We start from the raw sequence: 14,408 nt of genomic DNA on the forward strand, positions 1-14,408 counted from the left end.
TCTGGGACCAGGTGTCACAGTGCATTATATTTTTTTTTTCACTCACCAGTGTTTCGGTTCAATCCCAGTAAGTAGTTCTTTCTGTTGTTTTCTATTGCTCTCTGATAATCGTAAGCACTGTGGATATGTGAGACACAGAGAAAGAGAGAGAGAAAGAGACAGGGAGATATATAGAGAAAAAGGGAGAGACGGAGTTTGGGAGAGACACAGAGAGGGAGAGAGAGAGAGAGAGATATCAAAACAGACAGAGAGAAAGAGAGAGAGAGTCAGCATGAGATGAATAGTAGGAGAGACAGGGAGAGAGATTGAGAAAGAGAGAGACGGAGGTTGGGAGAGACAGAGAGAGATATCGAGACATAGAGAGAGAGAGAGAGAGTCAACATGAGATGAATAGTGGGAGAGACAGGGAGAGAGATAGAGAGAGACAGAGATGGAGAAACAGAGAGAAACAGACAGAGACAAAGCGAAGAGAGAGAGACATAGAGACAGAGAGAGATATCGAGACAGGGAGAGATAGACAGAGTGAGATGGAAAGTGGGAGAAACAGGGAGAGAGAGAGAGAAAGAGAGACAGAGATGGAGAAACAGAGAGACAGAGAGAGAGAGAGACATAGTGAGAGACAGAGAGAGAGATAGAGACGGAGTGTGATGGAGAGTGACAGTGAGAGAGAGGAAGGGAGAGGCAGAGAGATAGATGGAGACAAAGCGAGAGACAGAGAGAGAGAGAGAGACAGAGAGATAGATAGAGACATAGCGAGAGACAGAGAGAGACAGACAGAGAGAGAGATAGAGACAGAGTGAGATGGAGAGTGACAGAGAGAGAGAGAAAAAGAGACAGAGAGATAGATAGAGACATAGCGAGAGACAGAGAGAGAGAGAAAGAGACAGAAAGATAGATAGAGACATAGCGAGAGACAGAGAGAGAGACAGAGAGAGATAGAGACAGAGTGAGATGGAGAGTGACAGAGAGAGCGAGAGAGCGACAGGGAGATAGATAGACATAGCGAGAGACAGAAAGAGAGAGAGAGAGAGACAGAGAGATAGATAGAGACATAGCAAGAGACAGAGAGAGAGACAGAGCGAGATGGCGAGTGACAGAGAGTGACAGAGAGAGAGAGAGAGACACAGATAGATAGAGACATAGCGAGAGACAGAGAGAAAGAGAGACAGAGCGAGATGGAGAATGACAGTGAGCAGGAGACAGAGAGAGATAGAGACAGCGAGAGACAGAGAGAGAGAGAGATAGAGACATAGTGAGAGACAGAGAGAGAGAGAGACAGAGCGAGATGGAGAGTGACAGAGAGAGAGAGAGACACAGAGATAGATAGAGACAGAGAGCGAGATGGATAGTGACAGAGAGAGAGAGAGACAGAGAGACAGAGATAGATACAGAGGGAGAGAGTGAGATGGAGAGTGACAGAGAGAGAGAGACACAGAGATAGATAGAGACAGAGAGAGACAGAGTGAGATGGAGAGTGACAGAGAGAGAGAGAGAGACAGAGAGACAGAGATAGATAGAGACAGAGAGAGAGAGAGTGAGATGGAGAGTGACAGAGAGAGAGAGAGAGAGACAGAGATAGATAGAGACAGAGAGAGAGAGACAGAGCGAGATGGAGAATGACAGTGAGCGGGAGAGAGAGGGAGACAGACAGAAAGAGACAGGTGGTCACAGTGGGAGAGAGAGAGACAAAGCAAGAGGCAGAGAGATAGAGAGACACGCACCATAGAGATAGGGAGAGAGAAAAATATTAAAAATAACATAATTAAAACACTACACAACTGTCGTGGGTCTGTCTCTCTCCATTCAGCAAATCCTCTTTTATTCATTCATGGGATGTGGGCATCGCTGGCTAGGCCAGCATTTATTGCCCATCGCTAATTGCCCTTCTTCATCCCAGAGGGCATTTAAGAGTCAACCAGACTGTTGTGCGTCTGGGATCACATGTAGGGCAGACCAGGTAAGACACTAACCCAAAGGGGCATGAGTGAACCAGATAGGTTTCTACAACAATGGATTCCTGGCGATAAATCAGACTCAATTAGCATTTCGCTCTCTGTCGTGGTGAGACTCAAACCTGGGTCATCAGAGAATTACCCCGAGTCTCCCGGTTACCAGTCCAGTGACAATACCACTAGACCATCGCCTCCCCTCAATAATTGCGCAATCGATTGGGAGATGTAATTTAGATAGTTTATGCGGGGTGCAGACATAGAGAGCGTCACAGACACTGCGAGAGGTTCTCGTGTTTATATATGAAGAGACAAATAACCGGGAGTGAGTTACAGACTGGGATCTAATCGAGGGGTTCGGCGTGGTTTATATATGGAATAACAGATACCCGGGAGTGAGTTACAGACTGGAATCTAATCGAGGGGTTCGGGGTGGTTTATATATGGAATAACAGATACCCAGGAGTGAGTTACAGACTGGAATCTAATCGAATGGTTCAGGGTGTTTTATATATAGAATAACAGATACCCGGGAGTGAGTTACAGACTGGAATCTAATCGAATGGTTCGGGGTGTTTTATATATAGAATAACAGATACCCGGGAGAGAGTTACAGACTGGAATCTAATCGAGGGATTACGCAGGGGGCAGTGGTGAGTTTTAAGAAGGAAACTGAAAGTGCACATGAGATCTTGCTGTTTTACTGACCTGTTTAAGATTGAGTGGAGAGGTGTTCCAAGCCTGATGGACAGTCTCCGCTGGAAAGCTGTGATGCAGACAACATATTAATGCTTGGTCCAGATCATGCTGAACCCTCAATGTAGATACCCTTGCCCCTAATCCTGGTCCCACCGAAATTGAAGTCCACCTCAGAGGGCAGACAGAGCCCTCAGATTGAACACCACTCCGACAGTGCGGCGCTCCCTCAGCACTGACCCTCCGACAGTGCGGCGCTCTCTCAGCACTGACCCTCCGACAGTGCGGCGCTCCCTCAGCACTGACCCTCCGACAGTGCGGCACTCCCTCAGCACTGACCCTCCGACAGTGCGGCGCTCCCTCAGCACTGACCCTCCGACAGTGCGGCGCTCCCTCAGCACTGACCCTCCGACAGTGCGGCGCTCCCTCAGCACTGACCCTCCGACAGTGCGGCTCTCCCTCAGCACTGACCCTCCGACAGTGCAGCTCTCCCTCAGCACTGACCCTCCGACAGTGCAGCTCTCCCTCAGCACTGACCCTCCGACAGTGCGGCGCTCCCTCAGCACTGACCCTCCGAAAGTGCGGCACTCCCTCAGCACTGACCCTCCGAAAGTGCGGCACTCCCTCAGCACTGACCCTCCCACAGTGCGGCTCTCCCTCGGCACTGACCCTCCGACAGTGCGGCGCTCCCTCAGCACTGACCCTCCCACAGTGCGGCACTCCCTCAGCACTGACCCTCCCACAGTGCGGCACTCCCTCAGCACTGACCCTCCGACAGTGCGGCGCTCCCTCAGCACTGACCCTCCGACAGTGTGGCGCTCCCTCAGCACTGACCCTCCCACAGTGCGGCACTCCCTCAGCACTGACCCTCCCACAGCGCGGCGCTCCCTCAACACTGACCCTCCCACAGTGCGGCGCTCCCTCAGTCCTGACCATCCGACAGTGCGGCGCTCCCCCTGGGCACTGACCTGGAAGGAGAGGCTCACGGGGGTTGATGGATCTGGGAGGAGGCACCCTGCCTGTCCGGAGGAACTCGTTGACCATAAGACGAAGCCGGGACTGGTTCAGGGTGTCCATGACCACTGCCCTGACTGCTTGATAGTTAGCGTAGAGGTGCAGCATCGTGAAGAGAGCGTAGAGCAGGTAGGTGAGGCTGTGGGAGCAGGAGGTGGTCAAGAACCTGTCAGTAACGCTGCCCGCTCCCTCACATACACCATTCCAGACTTCCCTCCCAATCCCACACGCAAACCCCTCTGAAATTCCCGCCTCCTCCTCCGGGTCCTCCCAACCGTCCCACAGGATACCCCAATCCCGAGAGCTCTTTCGAGACCTCCCCCCTCTCAGTCCAAGATTCCCCTTCATCCCTCGAGATGCTCCCAACAGCACTTGAAGAATTCCCCATCCGACGTATCCCGAACCTGGTCCAGAATTCCCGCCCTCTCATCCGCGCCCCCACCCCCAATATTCCTGCCCCCCCCCCCAAGCAGAGAATTCCCACCTCTCCCTCCTTGGGTCCCTCTCTTCCACCCCCCACGCCACCCCCCCAACCCGTCTGTCTCACAGCGCTCCCGACGCCTTGACCGGATTCCGGAACCTCCCTCGGTTGCCCCGCGATTCCCACATTTCTCCCCGCAACGGATTACCCACTCCCCCCCATCAGCCCCCCTCCCCATTCAGTCCCGTTCCCTCATTAGGACATCCTAATCGAGCTCTGGAATTCCCACCCTCGCCCTAGCACATTCCAATCCACCCGCAGAATTCCCACTCTCACCCCTGCTTATCCCAATCCACCTGCAGAATTCCCACTCTCGCCCCTGCTTATCCCAATCCACCTGCAGAATTCCCACTCTCGCCCCTGCTTATCCCAATCCACCTGCAGAATTCCCACTCTCGCCCCTGCTTATCCCAATCCAACTGCAGGATTCCCACTCTCGCCCCTGCATATCCCAATCCAACTGCAGGATTCCCACTCTCGCCCCTGCTTATCCCAATCCAACTGCAGGATTCCCACTCTCGCCCCTGCATATCCCAATCCACCCGCAGAATTCCCACTCTCACCCCTGCTTATCCCACTCCACCTGCAGAATTCCCACTCTCGCCCCTGCCTATCCCACTCCACCTGCAGAATTCCCACTCTCTCCCCTGCATATCCCAATCCAACTGCAGGATTCCTACTCTCGCCCCTGCTTATCCCAATCCAACTGCAGAATTCCCACTCTCTCCCCTGCATATCCCGATCCAACTGCAGGATTCCTACTCTCGCCCCTGCTTATCCCAATCCAACTAGAGGATTCCCACTCTCGCCCCTGCTTATCCCAATCCAACTGCAGGATTCCCACTCTCTCCCCTGCATATCCCAATCCAACTGCAGGATTCCTACTCTCTTCCCTGCTTATCCCAATCCACATGCAGCTTTCCCTCTCTTTTCCCTGCATATCCCAATCCACCTGCAGAATTCCCACTCTCGCCCCTGCTTATCCCAATCCAACTGCAGGATTCCCACTCTCTCCCCTGCATATCCCAATCCAACTGCAGGATTCCCACTCTCTCCCCTGCATATCCCAATCCAACTGCAGGATTCCTACTCTCTTCCCTGCTTATCCCAATCCACATGCAGCTTTCCCTCTCTTTTCCCTGCATATCCCAATCCACCTGCAGAATTCCCACTCTCGCCCCTGCTTATCCCAATCCAACTGCAGGATTCCCACTCTCTCCCCTGCATATCCCAATCCAACTGCAGGATTCCTACTCTCTTCCCTGCTTATCCCAATCCACATGCAGAATTCCCACTCTCGCCCCTGCTTATCCCAATCCAACTGCAGAATTCCCACTCTCGCCCCTGCTTATCCCAATCCACCTGCAGAATTCCCACTCTCGCCCCTGCTTATCCCAATCCACCTGCAGAATTCCCACTCTCGCCCCTGCTTATCCCAATCCACCTGCAGAATTCCCACTCTCGCCCCTGCTTATCCCAATCCAACTGCAGGATTCCCACTCTCGCCCCTGCATATCCCAATCCACCCGCAGAATTCCCACTCTCGCCCCTGCTTATCCCAATCCACCTGCAGAATTCCCACTCTCTCCCCTGCTTATCCCAATCCTCCTGCAGAATTCCCACTCTCTCCCCAGCCTATCCCAATCCACCTGCAGAATTCCCACTCTTTTCCCAGCACATCCCAATCCACCTGCATAATTCCCACCCTCGCCCTTGCACATCCCAATCCACCTGCATAATTCCCACCCTTTCCCCTGCCTATCCCAATCCACCTGCAGGATTCCCATTCTCACCCCTCCCCCTCCTCCGCCCTCCCCCCGCCCCAGCTCCATCTCCCCACCACCGCACCCCCCCAACACACAACAGAGGTCCGAATCAATTTTCCTGCGTATGGGATTCCCGCGACCTCTCGGACCACTCAGTCCCCGGAGCAGAATTCCCGGGAGTCGGTGTCGCTTATACGTACAGGATGTTTCCGGTGGCGAGGGGCGTGAGGATGAGGCTGAACAGCAGACCGGCCAGGTTCACGAGGGTCTCCTGCAGGGGGGGGGAGAGAGAGAGAGACGGAGACAGAGGGTCCACACAGAGCGACGGCGGGTGAGACGCCATGGGTGTACCAGCTCCCCGTGGGCGCGTGATCACGTCCGAACACGTGTGTGCCCACTGACCCCAACAACACACACACACACAGAGAAACACACACCCCCTCCCCCGCCCCGCACCAACATGCACAATCATCCCCGTTTAAAGGCTGCCTAGCCTGCCATTCCCGCACCCCCCCCTTTTTAAGGCAGTCGCGCACGCCAGCGGCAAAAACACACCCGCCACCCCCCCCCCCCCCCGCCCCACCCTTCCCAATCCTGCCGGGGGGTAGGGGAGGAGTGGTGGGGTGGGGGTGGGGGGGGGGGGGGTGCGGGGTGGCAGGGTTGGTGGTTACCTGGCTGCCGTCTTTGGCCGAGACGTCGGCCATGTTGTCGCGCCGGGCCTGGTGCATGGTCAGGGCAGCGCGCGTCGCTCCGCCGGACACCCCCACGACGGACTGGGGGAAAGAGAGAGAAAGCAGGACGGGTGAGAGGGCGGCCGGGGGCCACACCATGGCATTGCTCGCCGTCGCGAGGGGGCTGCGAGACCATCCCAAACGCACCCCACCACCATCACCGCCCCCCCACCACCACCTTCCCCCCTAACCACCACCACCACCACCACCACCAGCAGCTTCCCCCACCCCCCACCCCAACCCAGCCCCCGCCATGGAAGGTCAGTGATCTTCATGAAGTGAGCAATGCCACGGTGGGGGGGGTCAACGATCCTCACTGACAGAGCAATGCCATGGGAGGACAATGATCCTTGCTATGTGAGCAATACCATGGGAGGTCAGTAATCCTCACTAACCCAGCAATGCCACGGGAGGTCAGTGATCCTCACTAAGTGAGCAATGGCACGGGTGGTCAACGATCCTCACTTACTGAGCGATGCCACGGGAGGTCAGTGATCCTCACAAAGTGAGCAATGCCACGGGGGGGGGGTGGTCAACGATCCTCACTTACCGAGCGATGCCACGGGAGGTCAGTGATCCTCACAAAGTGAGCATTGCCACGAGGGGGCGGTCAACCATCCTCACTGACCGCCAACCCACCGAGCCATCGCGCCCTGCGACGGGACCTTCCGTGGCACTGCTCTTGGTGCGAGAGCCGTCGGCGTTGGACTCGTGCCCCCGTAGAGTACGCGCTGTGCGTTGGCAATTCAGTGCAGCGGACCCGCCAACTGGGGAAGGATGAGGGGGGGCCAGAGGGTGGGAGGAACTGGGGGCTGGCGGTCCACCCCAACATTGCTCGGCGCCTCCCGGGCAACCGCGAGCGCTGACAGATGGAGCTCCGGCGGCTTTATCCAGCCAGCGAGGATCGTCGGACCCCCCCGCCGCCCACATACATGTGGTACTGCCCAGTCAGTGAGGATTGTCCATCACCCCCCCCTCCCCCACCGACCCCACGCGACCCCCCCCCCCGCCCCCCCCCCACCGACCCTCCCCCCCCGCCACCCACATGTGGCATCGCTCGGTTGATGAGGTTCATTGACCTCCCGTGGCATCGCTCACTTAGTGAGGATCGTTGACCACCCGTGACATTGCTCGGTTGGTGAGGATCATTGACCTCGCGTGGCATCGCTCACTTGGTGAGGATCGTTAACCTCCCGTGGCATCGCTCACTTGGTGAGGATCGTTGACCACCCGTGGCATTGCTCACTTAGTGAGGATCATTGACCTCCCGTGGCATCGCTGGGTTAGTGAGGATCATTGACCATCCATGGCATTGCTCACTTAGTTAGGGTCATTGACCTCCCGTGGCATCACTCGGTTAGGGAGGATCGTTGGCCACCCCACCCCCTTGTGGCATTGCTCACTTAGTGAGGATCACTGACCTCCCGTGGCATCGCTCACTTGGTGAGGATCGCTGACCTCCCGTGGCTTCGCTCAGTTGGTGAGGATCATTGACCACCCGTGGCATTGCTGGGTTCGTGAAGATCGTTGACTACCCCCACCCCCCATGGCATTGCTCACTTAGTGTCGATCATTGACCTCCCATGGCATCGTTCGGTTAGTGAGCATCGTTGACCACCCATGGCATTGCTCACTTGGTGAGGATCGCTGACCTCCAGTGGCATCGCTGGGTTAGTGAGGATCATTGACCACCCATGGCATCGCTCACTTGGTGAGGATCGCTGACCTCCCGTGGCATCGCTCGGTATGTGAGGATCGTTGACCACCCCCCCCCCCTTGGCATTGCTCACTTAGTGTGGATCATTGACCTCTCATGGCATTGCTCGGTTAGTGAGGATCATTGACCACCCATGGCATTGCTCACTTGGTGAGGATCGCTGACCTGCCGTGGCATCGCTGGGTTAGTGAGGATCATTGACCACCCATGGCATTGCTCACTTAGTGTGGATCATTGACCTCCTATGGCATTGCTCACTTAGTGAGGTTCACTGACCTCCCATGGCATCGCTGGGTAAGTGAAGATTGTTGATCACCCATGGCATTGCTCACTTAGCAAGCATCATTGATCTCCCGTGGCATCGCTCGGTCAGTGAGGATCGTTGACCAACCCCCCCCCCCCCACACCCCCCAGTGGCATTGCTCACTTCGTGAGGATCATTGACCTCCCATGGCATCACTCGGTTAGTGAGGATCGCTGACCACATGTGGCATTGCCCACTTAGTGAGGATTGTGAGCCTCCCATGGCCATCGCTTGGTGCGTGAGGATGGTTGAACTCCCAGCGGTCGTGCTCAGTTACTGAGGGATCGTTGCCCTGGCGTGAGGCTGCTCAGAGAGTCAGAGAGCTGGCGTAGGTCCTTCACGCATTGTGCCACTCCACCTCACCCTCAGGTCTTTCCCTAGTTACAAGCGATGAGGAATCGGAATGTAAATCCAACCATCGGTGTGAAGAATTCAGTGGCGTAAAACCAATTAGACGACAGGGACCCACCTTAAACACTCCAGAGACACAGACAATGAGGATGAAGATGGACGGAAAGGCAGGAGCTATAATCTCCATGAAGATCGCCAAGTCATTGAGCCCATCGGCAAACAACCTGTGGTCATAGACAGGAAAAGGCAATTCAAACACCCAGCCTGGAAATGAAAAACACTCCCAGGGCAGGTGCCGCATGGGGTTAGATACAGAGTAAAGCTCCCTCTACACAGTCCCCATCAAACACTCCCAGGACAGGTACAGCACGGGGTTAGATACAGAGTAAAGCTCCCTCTACACTGTCCCCATCAAACACTCCCAGGACAGGTACAGCACGGGGTTAGATACAGAGTAAATCTCCCTCTACACTGTCCCCATCAAACACTCCCAGGACAGGTACAGCACGGGGTTAGATACAGAGTAAATCTCCCTCTACACCGTCCCCATCAAACACTCCCAGGACAGGTACAGCACGGGGTTAGATACAGAGTAAATCTCCCTCTACACCGTCCCCATCAAACACTCCCAGGACAGGTACAGCACAGGGTTAGATACAGAGTAAAGCTCCCTCTACACTGTACCCATCAAACACTCCCAGGACAGGTACAGTATGGGGTTAGATACAGAGTAAAGCTCCCTCTACACTGTCCCCATCAAACACTCCCAGGACAGGTACAGCACGGGGTTAGACACAGAGTAATTTACCCGGGCCTGGGGCCTTGCAGACCCTAGCCTCCTCAGGAACACAGAGTCTCGGTGCGTTAAACTCACCTCCACTTCTTGGCATCGCAGTCCAACCTGCTCCTGTGTGGGGAACAAAGGCAAGGTTAAGGCAGAACGGGGAGAGCGAGCTGTTCCGAACAGCATGATCACAGTGTCTGTCACACGGAGAGACGAGGGATCAGAAGGAGCTGGAGGCTGTTTTAAGACAGCGCTAAGAGTCAATCTGACAGGAGAGATACCTACCCCTTCAACCAGGCAAAGAGGATACGGCCAACCATCCCAGTTCCATCTGAAGAGAGAAGTACAGACAGTCAGCACGTTTCACCACAGAGTCTGTGCCAATCGCACATGGATACTGCTATTGCTCGTCCACTCCAACAGCCCTCAATCCCCTCCTCCCCTATCCCTCAATCTTTTCCATCTTCCAATGCCCTCAATCCGCTCATCCCTCAATCCCCACCTACCCACCTTCTCCCCATCTCCCTCAATCCCCACCTACCCACCTTCTCCCCGTCTCCCTCAATCCCCACCTACCCACCTTCTCCCCGTCTCCCTCAATCCCCACCTACCCACCTTCTCTCCGTCTCCCTCAATCCCCACCTACCCACCTTCTCCCCGTCTCCCTCAATCCCCACCTACCCACCTTCTCCCCGTCTCCCTCAATCCCCACCTACCCACCTTCTCCCCGTCTCCCTCAATCCCCACCTACCCACCTTCTCCCCGTATCCCTCAATCCCCACCTACCCACCTTCCCCCTGTCTCCCTCAATCCCCACCTACCCACCTTCTCCCTGTCTCCCTCAATCCCGACCCACCCACCTTTTCCCCATATCCCTCAACACCACCTACCCACCTTCTCCCTCAATCTTCACCTACCCATCTTCACCCCTTGTCCCTCAATATCCTGCCCCTCCCCTTATCCCTTCATCCTCTTTTCACCCCTCTATCCCAATTATGAGAGACCTCAGTCAGTATACAGAGAGAGGGGGGGTTGCAGAGACACACCAGTATATATATATATGTTCCTGAGATAGAGGGGAGTGAGAGACACCAGTCAGTGTACAGATATCTCCCTGAGAGAGAGAGAGGGGACTCAGAGACACCAGTCAGTGCGCAGATATCTCCCTGAGAGAGAGAGGGACTGAGAGACACCAGTCAGTGTACAGATATCTCCCTGAGAGAGCGAGGGACTGAGAGACACCAGTCAGTGTACAGATATCTCCCTGAGAGAGAGGGGACTGAGAGACACCAGTCAGTGTACAGATATCTCCCTGAGAGAGAGAGAGGGAACTGAGAGACACCAGTCAGTATACAGATATCTCCCTAAGAGAGAGAGAGGGACTGAGAGACACCAGTCAGTGTACAGATATCTCCCTGAGAGAGAGAGGGGACTGAGAGACACCAGTCAGTGTACAGATATCTCCCTGAGAGAGAGGGGACTGAGAGACACCAGTCAGTGTACAGATATCTCCCTGAGAGAGCGAGGGACTGAGAGACACCAGTCAGTGTACAGATATCTCCCTGAGAGAGAGGGGACTGAGAGACACCAGTCAGTGTACAGATATCTCCCTGAGAGAGAGAGAGGGGACTGAGAGACACCAGTCAGTGTACAGATATCTCCCTCGGAGAGAGGGACCCGATAACAACACCCTCCCAGACTAGTCACACAACTTACCTTTCAGTATCCACGTCATGGAGGCTGCAGTGATGGTAGCTGTGCTGTCCCCGACCCCCACACCCTTCAGTATAGCCTGTGTGGCCAGGGTCCCTGTTATACTGCTGGCAAAAGCCTATCATTAAAAATAGAGACCATTTCAGCTTCCATTGATGAGCTCAGGGTCACAGTGCGTTAGATATACTGTCCTTTCCCCCTCTGGGACTGTGTGTCACAGTGCGTTAGATACACTGACCTTTCACCCTCTGGGACCGGGTGTCACAGTGCGTTAGATACACTGTCCTTTCCTCCTCTGGAACCAGGTGTCACAGTGCGTTAGATATACTGTCCTTTCCCCTCTGGGACTGTGTGTCACAGTGCGTTAGATACACTGTCCTTTCCTCCTCTGGGACCGGGTGTCACAGTGCGTTAGATACACTGTCCTTTCCCCCTCTGGGACCGAGTGTCACAGTGCGTTAGATACACTGTCCTTTCCCACTCTGGGACAGGGTGTCACAGTGCGTTAGATACACTGTCCTTTCCCCCTCTGGGACCATGTGTCACAGTGCGTTAGATACACTGTCCTTTCCCCCTCTGGGATCAGGTGTCACAGTGCGTTAGATACACTGTCCTTTCCCCCTCTGGTACTAGGTGTAACAGTGCGTTAGATACACTGTCCTTTCCCCCTCTGGTACTAGGTGTCACAGTGCGTTAGATACACTGTCCTTTCCCCCTCTGGGACGGGGTGTCACAGGGCGTTAGATACACTGTCCTTTCCCCCTCTGGGACAGGGTGTCACAGGGCGTTAGATACACTGTCCTTTCCCCCTCTGGGACAGGGTGTCACAGGGCGTTAGATACACTGTCCTTTCCCCCTCTGGGACAGGGTGTCACAGGGCGTTAGATACACTGTTCCTTCCCTCTCTGGGACCGGGTGTCACAGTGCGTTAGATACCCTGTCCTTTCCCCCTCTGGGAGTGGGTGTCAAAGTGCGTTTGATACACTGTCCTTTCCCCCTCTGGGACCAGGTGTCACAGTGCGTTAGATACACTGTCCTTTCCCCCTCTGGGACCGGGTGTCACAATGTGTTAGATACACTGTCCTTTCCCCCTCTGGGACCGGGTGTCACAGTGCGTTAGATACACTGTCCTTTCCCCCTCTGCTACCAGGTGTCACAGTGCGTTAGATACACTGGCCTTTCCCCCTCTGGTACTAGGTGTCACAGTGCGTTAGATACACTGTCCTTTCCCCCTCTGGGACCGGGTGTCACAGTGCGTTAGATACACTGTCCTTTCCCCCTCTGGGACCTGGTGTCACAGTGCGTTAGATACACTGTCCTTTCCCCCTCTGGGACCGGGTGTCACAGTGCGTTAGATACACTGTCCTTTCCCCCTCTGGGACCGGGTGTCACAGTGCGTTAGATACACTGTCCTTTCCCCCTCTGGGACCGGGTGTCACAGTGCGTTAGATACACTGTCCTTTCCCCCTCTGGGACCGGGTGTCACAGTGCGTTAGATACACTGTCCTTTCACCCTCTGGGACCATGTGTCACAGTGCGTTAGATACACTGTCCTTTCCCCCTCTGGGACCATGTGTCACAGTGCGTTAGATACACTGTCCTTTCCCCCTCTGGGACCATGTGTCACAGTGCGTTAGATACACTGTCCTTTCCCCCTCTGGGACCGGGTGTCCCAGTGCGTTAGATACACTGTCCTTTCCCCTTCTTGGACGGGGTGTCACAGTGCGTTAGATACACTGTCCTTTCCCCTTCTTGGACGGGGTGTCACAGTGCGTTAGATACACTGTCCTTTCCCCCTCTGGGACGAGGTGTCACAGTGCGTTAGGTACACTGTCCTTTCCTCCTCTGGGACCGGGTGTCACAGTGCGTTAGATACACTGTCCTTTCTCCCTCTGGGACCGGGTGTCACAGTGCGTTAGATACACTGTCCTTTCCCTGCTCTGGGACCGGGTGTCACAGTGCATTAGATACACAGTCCTTTCCCCCTCTGGGACCGGGTGTCACAGTGCGTTAGATACACTGCCTAACTGGAAGGTTATGCATGTCCAGCTGCTGTACTCTCACTGACCTGGACAGTGTCCCAGATTTGGTAGCTGAGGTAGTCTCCACTCACACTATCGGGATATCCTTGAGGTAGGAAGACTGACTGAAAGACAGATAGACACAGCACGGAGGTTACACTGGACCTTTCTAAAACCCTAGTTACGCCCCAGCTAGAGTACTGTGTCTGACTGCACACACTGTAGGCAGGAGTTGAGGGTCCGGAGGGAGATTTACCAGAATGGGTTCCCCAGGGGATTTTAGCTATAACGTTACTCTGGAGAAGCTGTGGCTATTCTCCTCAGAGCGAAGGAGGTTGAGGTGGGGGGGGGCGATCCGACGGAGGTGGACAAGCTGGTGACGGGATTGGACGAGGTGGAGAAAGTAAAGCTGTTCCCATTGGCTGGTGGGAGAAGACCCTGGGAGGTGGGGGGTGGTTAGCAGGGGAGGGTGTGTTGCGAGGGGGTAAACACAGATTTAAGGGGCGGAAGTGAGGGCAAGCCTTTTTTTAACGCAGCGAGCGGTGGTGACGCCCTGGACCTTGCTGCCTGCGTCATGGTGGTAGCGGTGGCGATGAACGATTTCAACTGGGCAGGCACCAGAGAGTAAGAAACTTGCAGGGCTACGGGTGGGGTGGGGGGAGTGCGGGTGGAGGGAGCGTAGGGGTCGGGGTGGGCCAGCGGGGTTGGGGGTGGGGGGACAATGGAAACTGGATTGCTCTACCAAGGGTCAGCCAGGAGTCAACCGGCCTGTGGGTACATAATCTCGAAAGGCGCAGAACAAGCTAATAAGGAGAGGGAGGGCGGTGGGTGCTAAACCCGACAGCTTATACAAATCACTGGTCAGGTCCCAGCTGGACTGC

At 55.2% G+C, this 14,408-nt stretch overlaps 1 protein-coding gene across 2 annotated transcripts in view; it reads right to left on the minus strand.

The window, feature by feature from the left end:
• Positions 1-14,408, minus strand: part of rusf1 (RUS family member 1) — a 37,598-nt gene that overhangs the window by 6,506 nt on the left and 16,684 nt on the right. The window contains exons 3-12 of one of the 2 annotated variants that reach the window (XM_041180038.1): positions 13,575-13,652; positions 11,510-11,624; positions 10,079-10,124; positions 9,884-9,916; positions 9,128-9,233; positions 6,578-6,679; positions 6,107-6,177; positions 3,614-3,798; positions 2,658-2,715; positions 47-117 (exon numbers count right to left, since the gene is read on the minus strand). In XM_041180038.1, coding sequence (XP_041035972.1) covers positions 47-117; positions 2,658-2,715; positions 3,614-3,798; positions 6,107-6,177; positions 6,578-6,679; positions 9,128-9,233; positions 9,884-9,916; positions 10,079-10,124; positions 11,510-11,624; positions 13,575-13,652 — 865 coding nt within the window. The remainder of the gene's footprint in view (positions 1-46; positions 118-2,657; positions 2,716-3,613; positions 3,799-6,106; positions 6,178-6,577; positions 6,680-9,127; positions 9,234-9,883; positions 9,917-10,078; positions 10,125-11,509; positions 11,625-13,574; positions 13,653-14,408) is intronic. The other variant, XM_041180039.1, reaches the window with a different exon arrangement.

Source organism: Carcharodon carcharias, chromosome 38 (genome assembly GCF_017639515.1).
Source record: "Carcharodon carcharias isolate sCarCar2 chromosome 38, sCarCar2.pri, whole genome shotgun sequence".
Lineage (NCBI taxonomy): Eukaryota > Metazoa > Chordata > Chondrichthyes > Lamniformes > Lamnidae > Carcharodon > Carcharodon carcharias.